Below are 24,069 nucleotides of genomic sequence, written 5' to 3'. Positions count from 1 at the left end.
TGATGCAATTCAATGTTCCCACATCAGAGCAGTCACTTCTCTTTCATGCAGATTATTAAGCAGCAAAGATAGTTTCAAAATTTAATGCCAAAATAGGGGTAATATTTAAAGTAATCAAGCCATATGAAATAAGGATTGAAAGCCATTTCAGTTGTTGGGATTGACAGTTCTACATCAATATTGCACATTCACAATGTTGACTACATATTAATGTTTGTGTTACAAAGCTTTTACAGCCACCTGCCCTAACAGTCAAACAGGAATTTTGTGTGTTCCTAATCTTTACCAGTTTCAGAGAATCTGAAAGGGTAAAGGGTTGGAAGGGACCTCTGGACATCATTTAGTCCAATCTCCCCTGCCAAGGGAGGCAATTCCACTAATAAAGAGAACAGAAAAATTATATGTACAATTTAAAAAATTGTCATGCAGCTGCATTCAAACAGGTATGAAGAAATGTATATCAAAGTCTTCATGGGTTTTTTTGTGGTTGGTCTCTGTTTTTCAGCTTCCAAGCAAATAATTATTATTGGCAGTGTATTTGGAATAGTCGGTCTTGCAGTCCTGGGACGTCTGTGTTATTTATGCAGAAAGTAGAGGTAAGCCTTGACTGAACTGAAAACACAAATGAACCTCCTAAAGAAATAGCAGCTGTTATGACTTTTAAAATAATAATTTAATAATGACCACTGGCAACAAACTGCCAGTATGCTACAGGTAAAAAAAAAGTACAACTGATGTATACAGACTATCAACTGTGTGTATTCTTGATTGATGGAGAAAGAGGGCAGCATAGTGAATAAAAATGGTTTTGCCTATCAATACTAGTGGATTGAAATGGAGAAATGGAGATATGGTTGATTTTTTTAACTGTGTTAGCAACTGTTACAAATTTTTAAGCCTTCTCTGTTCCAGCGTCCACAAGGAATAGAATGCCAGATAAAATGGAATTGAAATTGACTGAATGGAAACAAAATGGGGTTACAGCCCTTGGAAAGAAGACTCTATGTGTGAAGAAGAACTAAATACTTCTGAACTTATCACAAAGAAAAAAGCACAGTGCCAAGCTAACAGAACACTGCTATTGTTTTTCAGTATTTCGCCAACTTAAAAATGCTACATTCACTCGGAATTCAGCTCAAAGAAACAAGAATGTGGCATACTATGCTGTGATATTAAAATTTATGTGCAAAACCATGCTACTATATAGAGACCATTTTTTGCTTTCTATGTGTGTTACAAAGGCCTAAAGAAATGTAAGCCTAATTTCCCCCTCAAAATCAACCTTACAGCTTTATATGGTGGGAGGTTTCTGTATGCTAAAAGTGAGATGTGTATTGATACAATAGTTAAGGCCTACAAAATGTATTTGGATTATTTCCTTTTCAGAATAGCAAATTGTTCTCTCTCTTTTGCTATTTGATTACACAGCAGTGGTGTAAAGGGGGCACAAGGATGTTTGCCTTATTTCTCTTCCTGACAAAGCAAGGGATTTTTTTGTTATTGTTGTTGTGGTTTTTTTAACTGTTAGTGTGGGGTTTTGCTTTGTTTTTTCTCCTGGTTGCTTCTTAGCCAAGCTGTTCTACCATTACTGAAATGCCTCACAGCCCAGGTAAAGACTTTGTAGAAATTTAGACAAATAGCTTGACATCACCACCTTGACACTTTGTCCTTTGGTATCTTCAGGTAGATTAAAACCCCAAACCAACCAAAAAAAAAAAAACCCACGTATCTTTCTGCACGTCAGAAAACAACACTGCTCATTCTCTTGGGGTTGCGGAGCTGTTTGGCCGCTGTGTTTGTGTTTGTCACTCTCGGTTTGTGTTGAGGTGTAGTGTCCCCTCACGGCCCCCAGTGTCCCGGGTCCCTGGGCCTGGTGGGCACTCCTGTGGCCGTCTGTGTGGCTGTCTGTCTGTGTGGCTATCTGTGTGTCTGTCTGTCTGTGTGTCCGTCTGTGTGGTTGTCTATGTGTCTGTCCGTGTGGTTGTCTATGTGTCTGTCTCTGTGGCTGTCTCTGTTCCTGTCCCAGTGACCACCCGCCCGGCCTCAGCTCCTCCCGCCTCAGGACGCGGCCTAGGGGGACACACAGCGGGTTCAGCTTTCTGCCAGCGTTCCCCCGGCCCGGCTCTGCCGCCCGGTCACTTCTTTGGGCGGGTGGTGCTTTTTTTTTTTTTTTTTTTTTTCACTTTTACAACGACGCCCTAAAATCGCAGCGTGCGGCGCTGGCGCCTCGCCGCCCGCGGGGCCGCTCACGCTTCTGTCCCTCACAAAGTTGGCAGCATCCCCTCTCTCCCTGTGCTGTGTCCGCCCGTGCCTTGGCGGCTCCAGGAGAGGAGAGCCGGGCTGCACCTGCGCTCCCTCAGCTGCCCCCACAGTCCCGAGGGGCGGAGGGCGGGCAGGGGCAGGGGCAGCGGCCGGGCAGGGCAGGCCACGGGGCTGAGGGGCTCCTCTTGCCCGGCCTCTCCCGCGGGACACCGGCTACTGGGGAGTGACGAGAGCCAGACTGCGTCTCTGCTGAGATGGAGGAGTTTCTGTGTTTATGTGTGTATTTGTCTGTGTGTGTGTGTGGCGAGGCGTCCCGGCAAGAGGGAGGGCTCTGCGGGGCCACAGCGCTGCCCCGGGGCGAAAGGCGCCAGCCCGAACCTGCCGGTGTCAGGAGGGGAAGCGGCAGCCCCGCGGTCCCGCGCTGCGGCAGCAGGTTGGGATGTCGGTCTCTATCCTTTCCTGTCACATGGCTGGTAATAGGATCCTCATCTGCCACTCGGCACCTCGCCGGGGCGCACTTACAGGACACATGCTGTAGGGCCTCCGCTTCCCGCACTTTGCGCTCTTTCCCGGCCGCCCGCCACCCCCGGAGAGCCGGGGCTGCCGCCTGCGAGCGCGGCGCGGCCCGGCCCGGCGGCCGCTGCCTATGGAGCCTCCCGCCCTCGCCGCCGTCCTGGCCTTCTCCGGGCTGGCGCTGAGCTGCTGCCGAGAGCTCCTTCAGTCCGGTGAGTGCCGCTCCGCGGGGAGCCGGGAGGGAGGCGCGGTCGGGGCTGCTCCCCGAGCTCCCGGCGGGGCTGAGCGGAGAGGGAGCGGGGCAGCCTCTCCTCCCCGGGCTCCCCAGCCCCGCGGAAGGGCTCTGCGAGGGCAGGGCGACGTCCCTTCCTGCTCGCCGGAGCCGTGCCGGGCTCCGAGCTGCTCCTGCAGCGGGTGTTTTGTGCCTGGAGTTCGTGGGTGTTTGAGGCTCCCTCTGGGAGCTCGGAGACTCGTATGAAAGCGTGATGTAAGAGAAAGAAGAGCAGCACGTTTCTCTGTAAAAGTGGTTCCATAGCTGGGTCTGGGGAATGGAGGCGTTTAAAGGGAGAGAGGGGCGTGCGGTTGTTTGTGTCACTGGGGAAAAACCTGTGGCAGCAGAGGCAGAGCTGGAAGGGAGAGCATCCCGCCTGCCAGACCTGACGCTGACCTCTCAGCCAAAGACTAGGGGAAGCCTGGAGCTTCACTTCCTAAGGTGATTTTTTTTTTCACTTAAAATTTCTCTGCATGCTTTTGTCCTCGTTTTAGTTGTTACTAATGGTTTCAAGTACTACGGTGCTCCTCTGGTAAGCATTGGCCGTGCTTTGCGAGATCAGAAGTGGCAGTTCCAGATGGTCACAGCCCTCAGATGTGTGGTCCTTCTGGATACGTTTTGTGTATTCTTAATTGATGTTTCTTCCCACAAAGTAGAATTTGCTTTACTTCTTTTTGAATGCATACTTGCTCATCAAGTTTTTGTAGATGTACCTAATTAGATATGGAAAATACATGCATAGCCGTTTTCAGGTAATAAAAAAAACTTTTATGAGAAGAAGTTCTGGCAAACTTTACTTCTTCTCAGAAGTAAAACATGAGAGTGTTTTCAGATAAGCATTTAGAGAGCTGCCTGGACAAGGACCATGTCTAAGAGTCTGCTCCCAGTACCATTAAGATGTGCTTGGTGCACACAGTGGATGCTCCTTCCTTTGCTTAGGTTGAAGAATGTTTGTTTGTAAGGTTTCTGGACAGAGCACTCCATGTGTCTCACAGAGGGCTGTGTGACAGCAAGTGGAGGATATGACCCAGAGTGGATGTTTGATTGTTAAAAGGGACAGAAATGCCTGAGCACAAGCAGCTGGGGTAGGGGTGGAGGGGAGAATATATAATGCCTCCAAGTGAAGGTGTAGCAAAGGAGAATGGACCTAGAAAGTACTGCCACCTATGTGTCTTCTGCTAAAGGACCTGGAAACAGTGCAAATACAGCAACTGGTAATTTGTATGGCGTGTGTAGGACCTGCAGAGTTCCTGATCTGCACAAGGTACACATTGGGATCTTCATCTTGACCCTTAATCCCACAGAACTGAAATGGGATCAGCTGTGTCAGGTTGCACTTGAAAGGAGCAGAATTCTGAAATGACAAATGTTAGTATTGCTTTTGGAGGGCAGTTTATCATATGGTATGTTTTTAATGCCTATTCCATTTTTTTGTTTTGTTTTGTTTTTATGTCCTTATAAGCTTATCGTAAAGTGCAGTCAAAATAAAGACTAGTCACCATCATTTCCTGAGATAGGAGAAAAACTTCTGGAGTTACTATATGAAAAATGACTCTAGTTGTGAGAAATGAAAGTGAATTAACAACCATTTTTGCACATAGTGCTATGCTACTTTTCACAGAATGTTTCTGCTTCACCCTGTGACGCTTTCTATTGATTCAAACATTGACATTTCTTCATTCAAACTTTGGCATTTATGCATTCAAACATCAGCCATACGTAATTTCTCACATGGATCAGAAATAGTAAGTGTGTGAATAGATTACCTACCATTAAAGGACTGTTTGAATTTGGTGAGTTTTGCGTTACAAGGCCAAAGAAATGGACATGCCTTCAGCAAATGTTAGTTTTGGTGAACAAATGTTATTTTATACACTCAGCGCAATAAGGTATAATTTCTAGTTTCTGTATTTATAGCATTCATTTCATTTCCCCATCAGAAATGTATGTGGTTATCAATCTCTTTCCTTTCTCTGTTTTCTTTCCATTTAGCAATACTGAGTCACCCTGTCCTTGGTTTTTTTTCCCAGCTGAGTCTTTCCTTTGAGCTGTTATTCCAGCCTTCTCTTACAAACCTGGTATCTCTTGTCATCTTATTCTGCCTATGCCTTGGTGATTCAGAGAAGCAGTTCTACTTTATGTGCCATAAGCAAGCCTCATGAAAATACTTAAGAAAGCAATTTTTTTTTTCTTTCTAACTAGGCAGATAGGGGATGAAATAGTCAGACATTTCAGCATATCATGCTTGTACATGCACAGAACATAACTCAAAATCCAGAGTTATGTGGATGGATTTAAGCAGGATGGAGCCAAAGAAGTAGGAGGGAGGCAGGAATTACATGCTGCCAGCTGCAAAATTTTCATTTTTTGTCATATCACACCATAATAATTGTGCAACTGACCACTCCCTCCATCCACACAGTGGCTTTGACCCATCCTGATAAAATTGCCAAAGGGATTCAGCCTGCCACGCTTGACAAGGGAACAACAGTTTTAAAACTTCATAAAGAAAGAAAACAAATGGGTGTATTAAGGAACAGAAATTCTTGTGGGGTCACATCACGCATTCTTACTTCCAGTGATAAAGAATCACAAGGCAAGCAAGTGTGTTTGCATCTTGTGGCTGAGGACCAGCCAGCAGCTGCAAAGCTCTGGCTAGTATAGCATGTTTGTATTGTACAAATAAAAATTAAAAAGGGACAGAATGCATTTAGAAATAATGGGAAATGTCTCTTGTGCTCATAACCTAACTTGCCTGCTTCCAACATATTCCACAAAAGGTCTGGCCAGACAGATTTTTTTTTAACAGAAAAAGTGATGAAAAGTGATTAGCTTGATGATTAGAGTCAAATTTTCACAAGGATAGCAAGTTCACATATATGACAGCTCACACACTGCCAGGGAACACAAGTAACAACTCTGCATGTCTGTACATTTCCAGGAATGTACATTTCTACAAGACAGATGCTTCAGTCAAGGTTTGATCAAATCTCAGGCGGCATAATTCAAGTTTAATCAGATATTCACTTTGGCTACTCTCTGGCTTGGACCAATCCTAATTAGGTCTCTAATTCTGAACTGCAAAAATGATTGCATTTGAGGACTTTCAAAAATTGTATGTGTATGTCTGTGTGTGTGTTTGCATGGACATGTAGAATGAGCAGGATACAATTTTTAAACTACATGTGCAGTGCCCCCACATTGTAAAGGAAAAAATAGTGAGCTAATCAAGTGCTCTCATAGCATCCCATCAGAATTTAACTGTCTGATTTAAGAAATGGGAGTTGTTTTCTAGGAATTTTGAACATTGCAATTTTAAACCAAGATAATTCTTTTGTGATGGTTTTTCTTTAACTTGTATCAACTGTTCTGTTGGGGGGGGGGGTTTACTGTTACAGCACAGGCACAGATGCCTGATAGTTTTGATGAGTGGTTGTATTATATTAGTATGAATTGGAATAGAAAAGTATTGAAATGTAGATCTAAATCAGCCTTACACTTCCCAAAAACATTTATTTTGCATCATAACATAATATGGAATGGGATTTTTTTTTCCTGACCACTCATATGATAGTATGCAAATTAAATTTTGGTTCAGTCGATAAAACTGCATCTTCAAAGAAAACCATTGCAATGCTAAAAATATTTTTAATAATGACCACAGAAGCCATATTTGTGTCTTTCATCTCCTGAAGCTTCTTCTGGTTTTAATCAGTGTTCCCACATGAAGAACTGTGGCAACCTATGATAATAGAATCCCTATTCACATCTCTAGGGAAACAAAAATGTTCCCATTTGAAGAAGGTGATGTGGTGTTTTGCCCCTTCCACCCGTGGGCCCCAGCCTCTGTCACTGCCGGGGTATCTTGGCATCAGTTAAGTGGTTTCTGTCCTTTCCTCTGTGCGTTACTTTCTCATTGAAGTGTTTCTGCTGTCTAATTATACCCTTTCAATCAAATTAGAGACTGCAGCATCTGGTTAGTGCCTGTAACTGTTGCCATCTGCACCTAGATACAGTGCTTTCATTTAAGGAGGAGTGCTTAAATTGCAATCTCCAGCAAGAACTAGAACCGTTTAGATAGAATGGAAATGACTTAAAACTATTCTTGGAATACTATGCAAGCACATGCATCAGGCAACCCACACTGAGTCATTATCGGACCTGGCACCCTTGGTTTCATCCCCTTATATTCTGCTTAAGCATTTTTCTGACTTTTCTAAAAGGCTGTAGGAAAAAAACAAGTGAAAACTGAGAAGGCAGTTATACCATGTAAATTCAAGGAACCTTTAATTTTTGGTCCAACCTTACAGAACATTTAATTACACTGCTGTAATGAAACCCAAGATTTAAATAGCAGTCACTTTCATTTATCTTTCATTAATCTGCAGATCTTTAAAAGCAAACCTTGCTTTTTGTTGGGCAGTAGGTGGTAGGATAATTTCTGGCTTGGGAAGGCTAGTTTCAGGTTGATAATTGTCAGTCTCTCTGGACACTACTCAGTGCTCCAAGTAGCTTCCAAAACATTAAGCAAGCAAAGTGGTTTGGGGTTTTTTTTTTCCCTCTCCAGTGGAATAGGAAGAAGTTTGTCATTCTGAATTTTCAGTCTCAAAAGCTATGGAGAGGCCTCAAACTTGGAAAGTACTCTAAGAAGTCATTTAATCCATCCTGAAACCTCCATCCCTTCAGTCTGCAATTTGTAGTGTTTCACTGGGTAGATGTCTTTGAGAAAATTGTTGGAAGCCAATGCAGACTCTGAAATGTCAGTGATTTATCACCAGTAAAAACCTCAGGCTATTATAGTCTGCACTACCTTAATTTTTCAAATGATTCTAAAGTGGCGCCCATGTGGAGTGCAGGCAGCCATGCAGTCCCAAAGTAACAAAGGAAAATGATCATTGTAAGGTCCCTACATTGAAGAAGAAACCGACACAGATGGAAAGAATTTCTACAACAGCTGCTGTTTGATCTTCCAAATGTTGATCTGGCTCTAATAAAACTAATTGTGAACCTGTATCACACACTGAGTATTCACTTATAGTGGACAACATCCCCTAGTCTTGTATTCTGCTTTTTTGTTCTAGCAGTTGTCACTCAGTACATGCTTACCTAGTCTCAGAGTTCATTTTAAAAAGTTACTTGCTGTCAACCACGGCACCTGATGTCTGGAAAACAAACCAGCCCTGACAACAAAGTGCTGTCCGTGTTTTCTCACTGAGGCTCGTGAACATTAGCCTGAACAGCACCTGTTGGAACCTTTTGTGACTGGAACCCCTGCAAAGGTTCTCTGATTAATTATCTCTGATTAATCTCTGATTAGTTCTGTTTACAGACATCCTCATGACACAGTAGAAGCGGCAGGGTCATTAGGCAGTTAATTGAGTGAAATCATCATGGACACTGATTCTAATCACAGATTTGACATAAGCCTCTACTCCAGACTGTGTCTGTAACCCAGCTGACTAAGACTGGTGAGGTCACACACTTATAGATTTGAGTGGTCACAGCTTTCTTCATGTCCTGTCTGAAAGCTTAGTGTTTTGGTAGAGGTTTATAGCCGACAGGATAGTTTGAGCCTTGCATGCATTGACAAAACCCTACCAAATCTATCAAGCCCAGTGGTACCCTGGTGCCTTCTTGGGGGCTGTCAGCTCTAGTGTCCACAAGGTATCTGTTCTTCCCTTGCTGTCTTTGCCACTGGGAGAGGACTTGGACCCAGTGCAAGTTCTGTCACAGCTGACCATAATCTTACAAAGCTTTAAGGGATGAGCCTTGCTGAAATTCGTAGAGCCCGTATTAATTTTCTTGAGTCACAGTTCTGATGTTACACTCCAAGTGAGGGGCTCCATACCCTAAAGTGTCATTGAAGCCTAAGGCAGATGGATCCAGTGGGTACCACAACACAGAGAGGTAGTTGATGCTGGTTGATTTACTCTTTTCCCCCTCCTTTTGCATAACCTGCCAAAGAGGAATCAGGTGCTTTGACTAAGCCGGAGAGTTTTACCAAAAGTGTTCACTCCAGTCTTTTCCGACTGTTTAATTTAGATGACCTCATCTGAATTAGTTTCGTGCAGACAAATCTAGGTGACCTTTTTTTAAGCTCATCTTTCCACAGAATTATTGCACCAGTGTAATGAGACAAAAAGTAGGGTGGAGGTCTAATCTCCTTTTCTCGAGAATCAATTAGGACTCGGATTTGAAATAGTGAGGACAGTGGCCTTTCTGCAGATGAAACATGCACCTTCAGCACATTGGGAGTATTAATTTCATGGTGAAATCACTAAGGTAGTGTCTTGGCTGTCATGCAGCAAAACATGATGAAATCACTGCATGCATAAACAGAAGAATTTGGTTGTTTGCTGCCAAGATAGTGAATATGTTGACATCTGTAACTATGCTACTAGGAATTCTACAGAAAACTGTACAAAATATATCTCAGCAAATCTCAAAGCTGACTGTTCAAGGTAAAAGAATGTAGGCTTGTGTCCTGGTTTCAGCTGGTATTAGTTTCTTCTTAGTAGGTGGTATGGTGCTGTGTTTTGTATGAAGAGTGAGAATATGTTGATAACACACTGATTTTTTAGTTGTTGCCAAGTGCTTACTCTAAATCAAGAACTTCTCATTTTCCCATGGTTAGCCAGTGAGCAGGTGCACAAGAAGCCAGGAGGGAGCATAGCAAGGACAACTGACCTGATTTTTCAAAATGCCAATATTTATTTCAAAATACTGCACTCCCATGCTACGGCAAAATTGTTATTAATCCTTAGCAAAATCCAAATTCCCTGTAACACAAAAGGTTTTGTATTTCATTTGATAACAGCTGCTGAATTCCATGACTTTAGGTTTTCACTTCAGTGTTTCAGGGATAATCAATGTGGTATCTCAATGTCTCCTCTTTCCACATCCACGTCTAAGCCAGGGGAGCTTTGTTACAACTCAGCATTTGCACCAAATCTCTTGATCGTGCAGAGGAACACAGGAGGCACTGATACAGCTACCTATTGTCTGGGGAACAAAAAGCTGCAGTTAAGAGGAATGAAGAGACATCTGACTCTTCCTTTTATTCTTCAAGTGCAGTGAGGTTTGAAGAAAATCAGTTAAAAAAAGGTGACATGAAAATGTAAGTCAGTTGCTACTGCAAGTCAAAGCATGGGCCAGTCTTAGCAGATCCTAAAACGGACTGAAGTTAACTTTAGTTTGTGTGCCAGACTAAATTCAGGTATTGTAGCATTCCTTACATTTCTGAGTAGATGGAAATATATATTGCTTTTCATTTAGGAGTGCTAAGCAAAAAAAATATAAAAGCTAATGTAGATATCTTTTCGGGATGTGCTTAACACTTTTCACAAATTCTTTTTTGCTGCATATTATTTTGTTTATCTATTTTGATGACGTTTTTCTCTCTTTTCTGCTAAATTCATCAGCTTATATTTTTCAGCTATAACCTACAAAACCTTTTACATTAACTGCAAAGCAAAAGAGGTATTGAAGAAAGTTGCAACACAGTCGTGACCCTAAAGTGGGTCTTTTTTTTCCTGTTTACACAAATATCTGTGGTGGCCTGAATGCTGGAAACTCAGATTTGCATTTTTAAGCAAATGCAGCCCACCTGTATTGCTAGGGCAGGTAAATTACAGTAAGGAGGAGTATTGACCTGAAGCTTGTTTTTGTTAAATTATACAGTTTTCTGTCCACAGATGATAGCAGAATACTTTAATGGCTGTGCAGACACCTCCTCTGTGTGCCTTCAGCAACAAAAATTCAGTTAATAGAAATCCAAACTTGCCTAGGCATGAAAATGCACAGTGAAAGCACAAAACCATTGTCTTTCATCTGCTAATAGAACTCTGAAATAATTATTATAATTGTACCATTCTGATATTTGTGAGCCCAGACTAAACTAATTTCAGAGGCATGGTTTTAATAATACATTTTTCCTTCTTCAACAGTAGTTCTAAATACAAAAACTGTGTACTGTTAATATCAGGATTAATATGTGGGTGGGTTTGTTTTTTTTTTTTTCCTCTTCCAACTGCAGCCACACAGGTCTTTCTAGACTTGTTTTGTAAGTTAGATCTCATGAGGGACACCTGAGATCAGCACATACTTCAGAGCACTCTCCCACTCCCTCAGGGCAGCAGAACATCTCTGCAGCTGCAATATGGTTTCTACAGAGAACTCTATCAGATGAAAAAGGAGGTGTCACAGCCTGTAGTTAGCAGAAAGCATTTGTGAATTTCCCCAGTAATGCTGGCCAGTACAAAGAAATGTTTACAGCAGTGTAAGGCAGCAGTTTTAATTCTGTCATGGACTGTTATATTTAAATGCTATTCTTAAATAAATGCAGGGATGATAAATGTTAGCAAGTATTCATTATAAACAGGATGGACTTATTTGTGGTAAACTTATTATAATGATTCTTTCTGGCAGATAATCACAGGCTGGTTGAGATGAAAGTGACCTCTGGAGGTCATGTTGTCCAACTGCTGTGCTCAAGCACAGTCACCTAAAGCAGGTTGTCCAGGGCCATGTCCAGGTGGCTTTGGAATATCTCCAAGTATGGAGATTCTACAGCCTCACTGGGCAACTTGTTTCCATATTCTGCCCCACTCACATTGCATAATTTAATCAAAAATGTATTGCAATTTTAACAAAAGTAAAATTGTTCAAGCATTTAGCTATTTATTTCTTCAGAAGATGTCCAGTGAATGTGTCCTTGCCTGTGGCAGGAGGGTTGGAACTGGGTGATCTTTAAGGTCCCTTTCAACCCAAACCATTCTGTGATTAACAAGGCCCAGCAAAGCCAGGCTGTATGAAACTTGTAGTTCAGCTGAGAAGGGCCTAATGTATTCAGTTACTAAAGAAATCATTCTCTACTTTGGTTTCTAACTTGCTGAGTATTAGGAGGCTGGCAAAACAAACCTAAGTGGGAGAAAATGAGTGAGGCAGAACAATACTGACCCATACTTCCTAATCTGAAAGCATAAATCACGATATTGTGATTATATTTTGCTGAAGAAGATCCCTTTCTAAACAATTCAATCCCTAAGAATTTTTCTAAATCAGAAAGTGTTGGTAAGATCCATGTTTACAAGGTCTTTCCCTTTATAAAGTACAGATAGTCACAACTTTATCTGAAGCGAAATGAGATTTTGGTTAATATGCTGATAAGTAGCAGACTGATAATGTCATATGATTTCATTTTTGGAAAATTAACAACTTACAGAGTCATCCTAATGAGTACAAGACAGAGAAAACAGTAAAAAAGTATTATGCTTTTTCAGAAAATGCATGTTAATTGTGTAAACTTCTCTTCAGACTGGTCTTATACATTGTTTATTAATGACATCATAATCTCTTGAATAGAGAAATAGAGGTTTAACTGAGAGAAAGTTTAAATCCTAGCCAGCATCTTTAGCTGCCTAAACAATGCAAAAAACCATGGTCTATTGGATATGGGGTGGAGGGTGAGGGAAGGACAAGCACTAAACCTACATACATTCTTTCTTTTTCCATTTCTCTTTCTTCCCAGAATGCTACACAGCAAATGGGGCTGACTATCGTGGCACTCAGAACCAGACCTCCCAACATGCAGGGAAACCTTGTCTTTTTTGGAATGAGACCTTTGAGCATCCTTATAACACTGTGAAATATCCCAATGGGGAGGGAGGGCTTGGAGAGCACAACTACTGCAGGTAAGAAATATCACATTGCTTTACCATTGCCTGTATACCCAGTGTTACTTTAAGCAGTTGACAGAAAATTAGGAAATGTCCTGTCATGTAGTGTGGAATGTCAGAGCCATGGGTATCTAACATTTTTTGGTTTACCCTGTAATCAGTACCCTGAATCTAGTGAGCACCATTAGTGCAATAACTTTTTCAACCCAGCTCCCACACTTTTTCAGCACAGTCCCTGTCATATGTCCAATTTATCAGGTGGCATGACAGAGAAAGACTATAGATTACTTAAATGAAAAGGTGGAGATAAAAAAAAATGATCCAAATTAGAAGTACAGCTGTGCAGTGAGTGTCTGGAGGAGACTCTGGATGGTTTTTACTTTCAGACACAAGCCTGATTCTGTTACATTCTCCAAGTTTTGTGCTAATGAGAGTTATGTGGTCACTAAAAATTCTAAGTGAGCATCAGTGATTTAGAGTTATTACTTGAATTCAGAAGCTCATCTGTAAGGGGTAACAAAACCAGATTAAACCATGGCAGATGCACTTCTGTTTCCTTGCCTTCTAGAGAAGTCCTCCATAACTATAGAACAAAACTTAAATAAGAACTTCAGAATTTAGGAGCCAAATCAGAACTTAAGTTCAGAGATCTTTAGGCTCTGCAGGCATTTTTTAAGCTCTGTGTCTCAGTAGGCATACTAATACAGAGCTGTGAAAAATATAGTGGCCACTGAATTCTCTCTGATACAAATAGCAGAATCAAGAATGTAATTTTGATTGTTGCTGTGTGGCAGTATTCTAGACTGGCTGTATCTACAGGATCTTACTTTTGGCAGTCATCTCTGGCTAATATTTTGGTTAGCACAAAGCAAAACATGTACAAGCTGTGCAAAAACATGCATGAGAAACTGAATGTTTATCCAGATACTCAAAAACCACTTACTTGAGTCTTGCTTTACCAGCAAATGAGAACTTGGTAAATGTTACAAAGAGCAAGAAGCCTATAATCTGATATGTAAACCTGAGAAATTACTGAATTACCAAATAGAGCTTTTTTAACCTGAGTCTGCTAGGTATTATGAGGTGGAGTTTGGTTGGAAGGTTAGCATTTTCTTCCTTATGCTGTATCACTTGGCCTAGGAATGTTCTCACAGGTGTATGGAATGACAGTCCTAACTAATGGATGACTTTAACTTCACATTCTCTTGAAAGAAAGCTTGGAAAGGCACTAAGAGTGCCAGAGTGTATCTTTAGAATACAAATGCTGTTGAGGCCTGTGATACAGCTGTTTTAGCTCTTTCTCTGACATTCATCTGCCTGATGACAATGGACAAGTTGATCTTCCCTTTTCTCAGGCAGCACATACCTCTCACAAGGCTTTTTTAAAGGCATAATACATTGCTTTGAGATTTGATTTTAGGGACAACATTTGAATAATCAAATTTTACACTTGAAGTATTAATCAGAAGCATGTTACCTCTCCATGGGTGGTCCTTGCTGGGAATACTTTGTTTACTGCAAGAACACCCTGGAAATACCTCATAGCCTTCTGCTCATTTCAACCATAACAAAATTATGGAGACTGAAATTTTTGGAGATTTTGAAAGACAGAGAGTTGTTTTCTAACTGCACGCACTTCTGAGGTACAAGACAAAGATTTCTAAAGACATTCATCACGCTTCTCTACAATTTCCTCGCATTTTTAAGGCATTTACATGTGGAGTGCCATTGTCATGATTGAATTCCAGACAGAAGGTTTCTGTCATGAAGATGTAAACGCAAAAATTCCTGTAACTCCGGAAACAAGGGAAAGGGGGTTAGTTCAAGTACAAGCTTCACTTGGTTTTAGTCTTCTACTTTTTTTAGCTACTGGAGGCTCTTGCATTACACCTAAATTCCTAGCATAGCTAGTCTCAGACTTTCCTTGTCCACTGCCTCTACTAATCTGCTTGAAAGCCTAACTAGCAACATTTTAGTCATCTAAACTTCTCTCAACTCACCAGTTGTTTTCAGCAGTCTGCTATTTGACCAAAAAAAAAACATCCATAGAATTTCTAAAATTGGATCTCCCACAAAAGAGTTTTTAATAGGCGTAAATGACAACATCCAGCTGAACTGACACTTCACTAGGGCTGTGTCATTAATAGAATTCATGCCAAAGTACATGATAAAAAGATTGCAGTTGGTCCTAGTTAAAAGAAGAAGTTGTATTTCAACCTCACTGTCCAAAGTAACAATTTATTCTCTTAAATAGATCTTTACAATGTGAATAGACTTTCACAGTGTACGTAGAAAAAACTTTAAATAACCTAATGACTAATTAGGGATGCATTTGTGAGTGGTGCTGCACAACAGCAAATAATTATAAAAAATAGTGATCATCATCATCATGGACACATAAGGAATTAACCATCAATATAAAGAGATCACTGGAATGGATTTAATCAGTTTTATTGAAGGGAAGGAAAATAATTCTGTCTTTCCCAGAAGACTTTATCAGCTGTTTTTATCTCCATACACACAGAAAGTTGGAGTCTGGACTATTTTGTACAAAGGCAGAAAATGAAATTTATGAGTCTATGGAACCTGTACACAGAATGTGGGACAGAAGATCTTCCTGTGTCAGTACTGACCAGAAATAGCTCTGCATCTTTTAACCTTAGAGTAAAACAATGCTATATTTCAGACATTACTAGCATCTTATGCTTGATGAATATTGTAATAACCAAAGCTATATGAACTTCCTGATAATGCAAAACTTTGCATTTTTCTTGGTATATGAGTTCAATTGTAGGTATTACAGCAAAAATAGTAATGCCATTGAAACGTAATAGGATTGATTTTTGTGTGTGTGTGGTTTTTGAAAAGAATTGATGAATTTCACTGACTGTTTTTCTCTTTCAGAAACCCCGATGGGGACGTCAGCCCGTGGTGCTATATTGCAGAACATGAAGATGGAATATACTGGAAATACTGTGAGATTCCATCCTGCAGAAGTAAGAGCACAGTGCAGCTTTTTTAGGCCTGCATCTCAGCTGAGCAGAGATTGGCAGTTATACAACAGGGGGTAGTGATCTCCAAACACAAGCTAGAATGAGGCAGAACAGCTTATTTTCAGTTGCAGACTAAGCTGTATTTTAAACAGGTTTCATAGAGTAAACGACAAGCTTCCTGAATTGTTTCTCCACTACTATCCTTTTCATCTTATCCTTTCATCTTTATCCATCATCCATCCAATGACTGGATTATATTATTTGCATATAATACTGTATAGCAGGAAATCACACAAAACTTGTGAAGTACTGCTAGTTCTTTGAATCCATAGATTGTTAATTTATTAAAATCTAGAGGACAAAATTTTTACAAGGTATAGACGTGTCCATACATTGCAATTAGCTCATAAAATAAATTACATTAGTTTAATGTGTATAGAGCATCATACACAGAATTGCTTGGAGGAAACAAGAAACAATAGAGAGGACAGAGTGAAAAGGTGTCTGTGTGCTACATAGGAACTCTGGGCTAGAATTCTGTCTCTGGCAGGTGCAGATACTTTGCATTGCTGTGAAACCACAACCTGGACTTTGATTTTTTTAAAAATCAGATAATTCACAAGCTCCTCACATGAAGTTTTTTTCTATAATTTAATATTTTTAATGCATTCTATTTTTTACCATGTCCACAATATCATGATTTGTGTCAGTATGTTGCAAAATTTTCTTTCCCGAATCACATTCTTTAAAATATGCCCAAATATTAAGAAGATATTCTAGATTTGCGTGTTAACAAGCCACCATAGCTACACATTTTAGTAAGTCTAATCATTAATGTCTTCACTTGCTTCCTAACTTCTTTTGTGCAAGAATCCTCTGTTTCTAAGGCATAACTTAGGTTTTCACAGCCAAGCACCAGAACAGGTGTCCATATGTAGGCACACATTTGATTGGAAGAAATATATTTCTTACTTCCAGTTAAGAAAACAAAACCAGACAAGAAAAATGGAGCTAAAGAGATTTTTTTTTAATTTATTTATTTTTACTTTGTTCTTAGCTTTATTGTTTTGGGTTTTTTTAATGAATGTGAATGACTCACACCTTCATGCTAGGCAAACAAATATATAAGTGTGACCTTAAGACAGATTCCTTTTACCTAGACTTAAATACAGATTAAGGAATCTAATTTAAATAACACAAAATCCTTCAACACTCTGATACTCATTGTTCAGAAGACATCTTACTCTTATTTTTCTAATATACCAGGCATGATTTAAGAAACTTGACCCTCCTAATTAAGAAATTTAACTTGATCTAAAATGAAAGTATTTGCATTTTCTTTAAAGACCACAGATGTTAACAAATTATCTGGATATGGCACCAGGAAAAAAGCTGAAAGGCAAATTCTCTCCACTCCATTTGTTCTACACAAAGGGGCCTTTTAAAGCCAGCCTCACTCGTTTTCTCTGTGGTGGGGAGCAGAGGATTTAAACTTGGACACTTACTTGCACAGATAATCCAGACTTACATTTACAAAATGTCCTTTTGACCAGTAGCAGCTGCTTCAAGCATTGCACTGAAACTTGATACTAGAAAAAGGAATTGCAGCAATTTAGAGCAAACTGTACATTGCAGGCCCATCCAAATCGTAATACAAACCTCATGGTTTATGAAGCTGTGTAAGTAAAAAAATCTTTTATTCTTCACCAGGCTTTCTGTTTTTAGTAAGCATGATGCTAAGTCATAGGACTATCAAAACTATCTTGTGAAGTGCACAACACAAAACTTGACTTTTGTGATGGAGCGAGAAAGCAATTGTGTAAAAAAAGTCCTATTTGAAAATTTTTAGACAAAAAGTTTTTATATAAACTTTTCCTTAATGATATTTACTGCTAGAAAATTATCTGGAACATAAGTTACCCATTAACTGTGCCCACATGATACCATGGCAGTGCCAACAACATGAAGCATCTTGATTGCCTAGAGAGATTTGCATGCCATGATTCATCTGAACAATAATTAAGAATCTACAGTTAAGAATTTTTCATTATGGTGATGAATACACATGATTATATAATGTGTCTCATTCCCTAATATTTATACATAACACTCCATCCTTCAGTCAGAAATGTGTTTCTGACATTCTGTGTGTGTAATATACAGAATTTAGCAGTGTTAGATGAAGATGGATGAGCACAACCACAGAACACAGTGGTAGCTACTCCAGGAGGAACTTGGTCTTCCCTTTTCTTCCTCTCTCCTTCTTAATGTCTGCTAAGCAGACTGGAATGGATAGAAACAAAATAAAAGGCAAGACTGCAGCTTGGAGTGCTGAGAGAACATGTGCATCTCACATGGAGGATTGAGAACTGAATGCTTCAGATGGTTTGTTTGCAGTGTTGCAGCTATTCCTGACTGTTTTGGTCCCCTTGTTAATGAGGTTAGGGTTTAAGTTCAAAGGAAATAACAACTTACACTCCCAAAATGTGAGAGAAAGAAAGAAAGGCTTGCTATACCACTTAATCACGTCTTCATGTTTATGACTCACAAGACTCTCTCCCCATAAACAGATTTCATTACTGGAATCATATTTCCAGTGTGCATGTATGTAATGTAAGAAATTGGACTGAAATATCGAGGACGTGTTAAATGGCAGGGCCAGGTAAATTATGCAGAGCTATAATGGAACACAGGAACAAGGACAGCTCATACAATTTGTGCAGAATTCCATTGCAAAAAGCTAAGAGACTCTTCAAAGACAGCTAGATGAGCTGGAACATGGTTTTGAGCTCAAAATGATTGATTCCATATTTTAATACATTTAATACATGCCTTAACATGTAAAATGCAGGAGCTGTGGTGTTTGCCAAGACCTCATTATATCAAATGCTGCTTAAAAGAAAAATAATATGCTTATGCAAAAGACGTGACCTTTTAAGCAGAAAAGGACAAATAGATACAAATGGGTGAAGACAGTGTAATAGTAAAACATCACTGGTGAGCATGAACAGTAATTGCAAAGCACTGACTGCCTCATTTTTTGCCAAGTTTCTTTAGCAGGCTAAATATTAAGAGCAAAGAAGGTTAAAATACTGCTGGGACACCAAAGAGACTAATTAGTCTTAGGATGTATGCTTGATTTAATTAAAAAATTTGAGAAGTTTTCAAGTTACTCAGGTTTCTTTTAGCATGGAACATACTGAAGTACTAATCCTCTGGAGCCAAGGTTGAAAGGTCTCACTAATAAAGCTACTTAAAAAAATAAATTAAAAATCCCAGGTGTCTTAGGAAAATGAGCTCGGTTGGATAAATAGGAAGCTTTTTCAGGGCTGTGAAATCATTCACAATACAAAAAAGAATGAACTCTCTCAGAGTTATCTGCCCAGCTGTACTCAGCTGGGGTGGGGCTGCAAGTGGGGATTTCCAAAGGTATGTTAAATCAGGCTGTAACTTGAAGTCTCAGTACTTATATGAATGTTGCTGCAGGGCATATCAAAGCCATAACTCCGTGCAAGTATTTATAATTGAAATTGTATTCTTGGAGACCAAAATTAATTTATGAACAATATTTGAAGCAACATTATGTCATTATTTATAATAAGTTTACTGGGTACTGTAATAGCCAATGACTACATAAATAAAACAGTCATACAGGTCTCTGAGCACATCATGTCATACAGAGCTGTGGCAGTTAGGTGGACAAAAAGAATCCATGTCAATCTGGCACAGGAATAAAACTTAACATAGAGCTAGTAACAGATTTAATTTCAAGTATGTGAATAGATATGACAAGTGGGCAAGGGATAATTTTATGCCATTAGCAATGCACTGTATTGTACTCCACATCCTCTCTGGGGGGTGGTCATGGCTAAATTCCAGGGCTTTGATGAAAAATGCAAAACCAGAAAAAACAGAGTACTGAAGGAGGAAAACTCTGATCTCCCATAGTGACCAAAGAGCCTTGAAACATTGTATTAATGTAAATAGATGGGTTGTTTTTTTAAAGTTATATTGCTCATTTTTAATCTCTTTGTATGATGCTTCAGATTTGTATCAGAATTCAAGTTATAAATATTAGGAAATTCTCCTACATAAGCATATAGTCCCTCCCACAAAACTTGCCAAACTCCATTCTAAAATAGTTTAGGTTCCCTTCCTCAAATACCCTGTTTTGAAAACTTCCAGAATGTCATTGTTTGGAACATCAGACAGAAATCACAGTTTAATTTACATTTTCAGAATATGCATGCCAATAGTAAAAAAAAAAAAACACAATCCCCCTGAACCCACTTAATGCCTTGGGTTTTTTTAATTGCCTCTTTCAGGAGAAATGAACAAGGTATTTATCTTGTCTATTTTTCTGCAGCTTACTGAAACCAGCTAGAGAGTCTTACAGGTATATTGCTGAGAAGACATGATACTCTTTTGTGCCATCGCTCATCCCTGGGCGTGTTTGGAAAATATGACAAGAATCATACAGACTATGAGTAACAAATTATCATACAGAGTATGAGTAACAAAGAGTAAGGCTTCCCATGGTGCAGAATCAAGCCCAGAACATTGAGAGAGCTGCTCAGTAACCAGATAGTGCATTAAGTGGTCTGGGATGTTTACAGGCACACCTTTAGTATGACTGTTGTGTGTTACTCTTGGCAGTGCCAGGAAATCTGGGCTGTTACAAGGACCATGGAGAGCCACCACCTTTGACTGGCACCAGCGAGACTTCAAATAAACTCACAATCCAAACCTGCATCAGCTCCTGCCGAAGTCAACAGTTTAAGGTGATTTCTTTGACATACATTTACAAAATGCTTTCAAAGACAAAAATGGCAACATGCCTAGAGCTCTCTGTCACGTTTCTACTCCTCCCCATTTTTTTATAAACCTGTGCGAGGTCTAAGGTTGCCCTTCCACCCTGGAGATCAAGTCCTCTCTCTTGGATTCAGATGAATCTGGACAAATGACTAATGAATAACACCAGGAGAAAATATGGTTGCTTACTGCAATTGTGAGTGTCAGGGTGCCCTCCATTCCATCTTTCCCCCAGTCTTAAGTAGCATCCTGACAGCCCTAACAAAAATAGCCTGTGGTGGTTCCTCTGACTAATCATACTTCTCCAAAACACACATAGCCTGCTGCCAGCTTTCTTGCTCAAACAACCTCCCGCTGTCACTCCTTCAAATGCTATTCCTCCCTTCCTTATGCATCTTTGTTGTCAAAGTTTGCAGGCATGGAATCAGGTTATGCTTGTTTCTGTGGAAATAATCCTGACTACTGGAGATACGGGGAGGCAGCCAGTACGGAATGCAACAGTGTTTGCTTTGGAGACCACACTCAGCCCTGTGGTGGGGATGGCAGAGTCATTCTTTTTGACAGTAAGTATTGAAGCAGCCTCAGTTTTTCCCAAAGGAGAGACCTCAAATGTTCAGCAAATTAGGGAAAAGGCTCAAAAACACTGAGGACTGTTGCACACCAAACAGCAAGACACCTCCATTTGGTATAAGATAAAGCTGCTTTCCATTTCTGCCTAAAATTCTCATCCATTAATGATGTGAAATAGCACTTCCAAGAAATGATGCTTGCTCATGCTCCAAAGCTTCTCTCACTTTCCTCACAAGTGGTACTATGTTAGCTATCAGAAACTCCCTAAGAATTGATCTTAAGAGAGAGTAAATATTGCATGTGCATATATGGATATGCATTATCAGTTGGCATTTGAGTTGCCCTCTGGATTCACTGCTTTTTAAGTCCTCAATTTCATACAGCTGTGAAGGAATGTCAGTTATTAAGCAGTGAGAGTTAACAGTCACTAATCCATTTTCCTGCCTGCCTGATAGGGATGGAGTAGAAGGCCCTGAATCAGTGATTTATCTTTTATCCCATTTCTGCAGGGATGCAGGAAAGGGTACAGGGTTACACACAAGGACAAAGGATATTGCAGTATTCAAGACTGATGCATAGGTTAGAGTAATGTGGCATAAGGAGAGTATTCCAAGCAAAGGCAAGAAAAGCTGTGTTCCCAGTGCTGTGGGAGGGAAAAAGAATGCATCCTTCTGGCCTAGCAAGTCTCTACCTTCAAGTCACATTTAAGTATTAGAATCTTCAGGGTGTTAAAGCTTTGCAAAATAATGTATTACCTCTTTTTTTCTTTTCCTTCTTCCCATTTTTCTCCCTTTCCTCTTGTTTTCACAGCCCTTATTGGTGCCTGTGGAGGGAATTACACTTCTGCTACAGCTGTGATCTATTCCCCAGATTTTCCTGACACATATGGCACAGGAAAAGTCTGTTATTGGACCATACAAGTTCCAGGAGCATCTCAAATCCTCTTCACCTTTGTCCTTTTTGAAATCAAAGATGCTACAGACATGGTGGAATTGCTGGATGGTTACACCTATCATGTTCTAGCTCGTTTTAATGGCAAGAACCGGCCTCCCCCCACCTTTAACATCTCTTTGGATTATGTCATTTTGTACTTTTTCTCCGATGACATCAATCAAGCCCAGGGATTTGCTATCAGATATAGAGGTAAGAGGCTACCTTTGCTGTTTCCACCTGTCAGTGAAGCAGTTAATTCACACAGAAGATTTCTGAAGTGCTAACTGAAGAACAAATATTTTAGCTCTGATCTATCAGGTGTTTCATCTCTCTTGTTGCCACCACTCAGTGGGTGAAAGCTTCACCAAAATTTCTCTCAGTTTAGAACATTCCCGTCAGCTACATCATAAATAGCAAAATGCAGGTTTTCAAAAATTAAATTCTGTTCCTTCCGGTTAAATTGGAAAATGACAAAGGAAAACAAAACAATAATCCATCTGAACGTTGCTTTATCTTGGCTCCTTTCAACAGTCTCTTCCTCTCCAGTTGAAAGTCATCAGGAGAAAATGTTCTGGTCCTTGAGCTGTACCTACTGTTATGGTGAGCAATCAGCTTCCAGAAAAATTGAGAACCCCAACCTGGTGAAGTACAGGCTTTTTTTAGGAATCAGATATAATTAGATTATTTGAGTTCCCTTAAGTAAACCAGAGAGCAGCATGTCTGTTTATAAGCACAAAATTAAACCAAATTACACCTGTTAAGAAATTGTTATTGTAATCATACTCTCGTGTTTTCAGCTGTGAAGGACAATGTGCAACAAAACAAGATCCCAGTGAATCACAGCCTTTCAGAGAGGACAAATGAACAAGCAAATCTCAGTATGAATGCAGCCCGGTCATCAAAGATCCTCTATGTCATCACAACCAGCCCAAGCCACCCAACCAGCTCCATGCCTGGTAATGATACAACAAAAATGAGGAAATGGGAAAAAACATTTAGCCAAAGCAAAACCTGGAGTTACTGTTTCCTTTGTTGCCACCTCCACGTTAGCAGATCCACTGTGCATCTTACTAACAGATAATTTTCATTCAGTCTGATTAGCAATAACTGGGATTCTCTCATTACATTTCAAAACACTTCTCAGTCTAAATCAGAAATAGTGTGAAGATGGTGAGTTCTTGAAAATGAAAGCACATCAAAATATGTGAGTCAGAGCAGCCTCCTTACTGAAATCAGCTTTAGTGAGCACTGCATGCCACAGAAGGGCACAAGTTGCTGAAAAAAGAGTAAACTTCTGTAGACTCTAGAATAGCTTGAATGCTGTTTGCATCCCTGTTACACCAGTTAACAAAAGCCTCATCAATAATACAAAGAGGACTAGACAAGTTAATGGGTACAGAGAGGTGTCATGAGAACTATTATGTGTTTAGAACTCACCGTCAGGACATCAGTGAATTCAGGAAATTGCTGAGTTGTAAATAATTGAAGGCTGGAAATGCACTCATGGTGAATATCACTATTATTCCCTCCTGTTGTTAAAGCACCCTGGGCATCTGCTTTTATGTATCATTGAAGCTGGGCCTCAATCCCACTGTGGACACTCCCACAGTCCTGAAACTTTCTGCATCCCAAACCTGAAACATGAACTGCACACCCCAAACCAGCCAAGGTGCAGAACGTGCCTAGGAATAGTCTGAGACTAGGCCCAGCCTAATGCCTGGCTTACCACAGTTACACCTAAACTGCCCAGTGTTAAACTCCCCCAGGAACACCAACAGAAACTGCACCCTTGGATTATATGCAATTCCAAAAATACTGTTCAAATCATCATGTACAGGCAATGCTTTGAGGAAGGGGCAGTGGGTGGAAGGGAATTTCTGCTTCCTTTCTTAGATAATTTTTCTAGTATGTGCTTTGAATTTTGCCAGCTTTCAATTTTATTGGGAGGAGTTCTGCAAGGGAAAAATACAGTTCAGACTGAAAGTTGTATGGTTTGTGCCAGTCTGCAGAAAATACTTGTAGGTTTAAGGCATTGTCA

General features: G+C 40.2%; 1 protein-coding gene across 1 annotated transcript in view; it reads left to right on the top strand.

Annotated features, from left to right (window-relative positions):
• The window catches only part of KREMEN1 (kringle containing transmembrane protein 1), a 41,324-nt gene that overhangs the window by 15,948 nt on the left and 1,307 nt on the right, over positions 1-24,069 (top strand). Inside the window, exons 15-22 of the mRNA XM_083874278.1 lie at positions 506-591; positions 2,801-2,987; positions 12,576-12,738; positions 15,628-15,719; positions 20,373-20,497; positions 20,938-21,091; positions 21,909-22,241; positions 22,829-22,987. Of these exons, the coding sequence (XP_083730404.1) occupies positions 506-591; positions 2,801-2,987; positions 12,576-12,738; positions 15,628-15,719; positions 20,373-20,497; positions 20,938-21,091; positions 21,909-22,241; positions 22,829-22,987 (1,299 nt within the window). The remainder of the gene's footprint in view (positions 1-505; positions 592-2,800; positions 2,988-12,575; positions 12,739-15,627; positions 15,720-20,372; positions 20,498-20,937; positions 21,092-21,908; positions 22,242-22,828; positions 22,988-24,069) is intronic.

Source organism: Zosterops lateralis (genome assembly GCF_965231275.1).
Source record: "Zosterops lateralis genome assembly, chromosome: 17".
Classification (NCBI taxonomy): Eukaryota; Metazoa; Chordata; class Aves; order Passeriformes; family Zosteropidae; genus Zosterops; species Zosterops lateralis.
The sequence above is the reverse complement of the archived record's forward strand: the minus strand, read 5'-3'. Positions and strand labels throughout refer to the sequence as shown.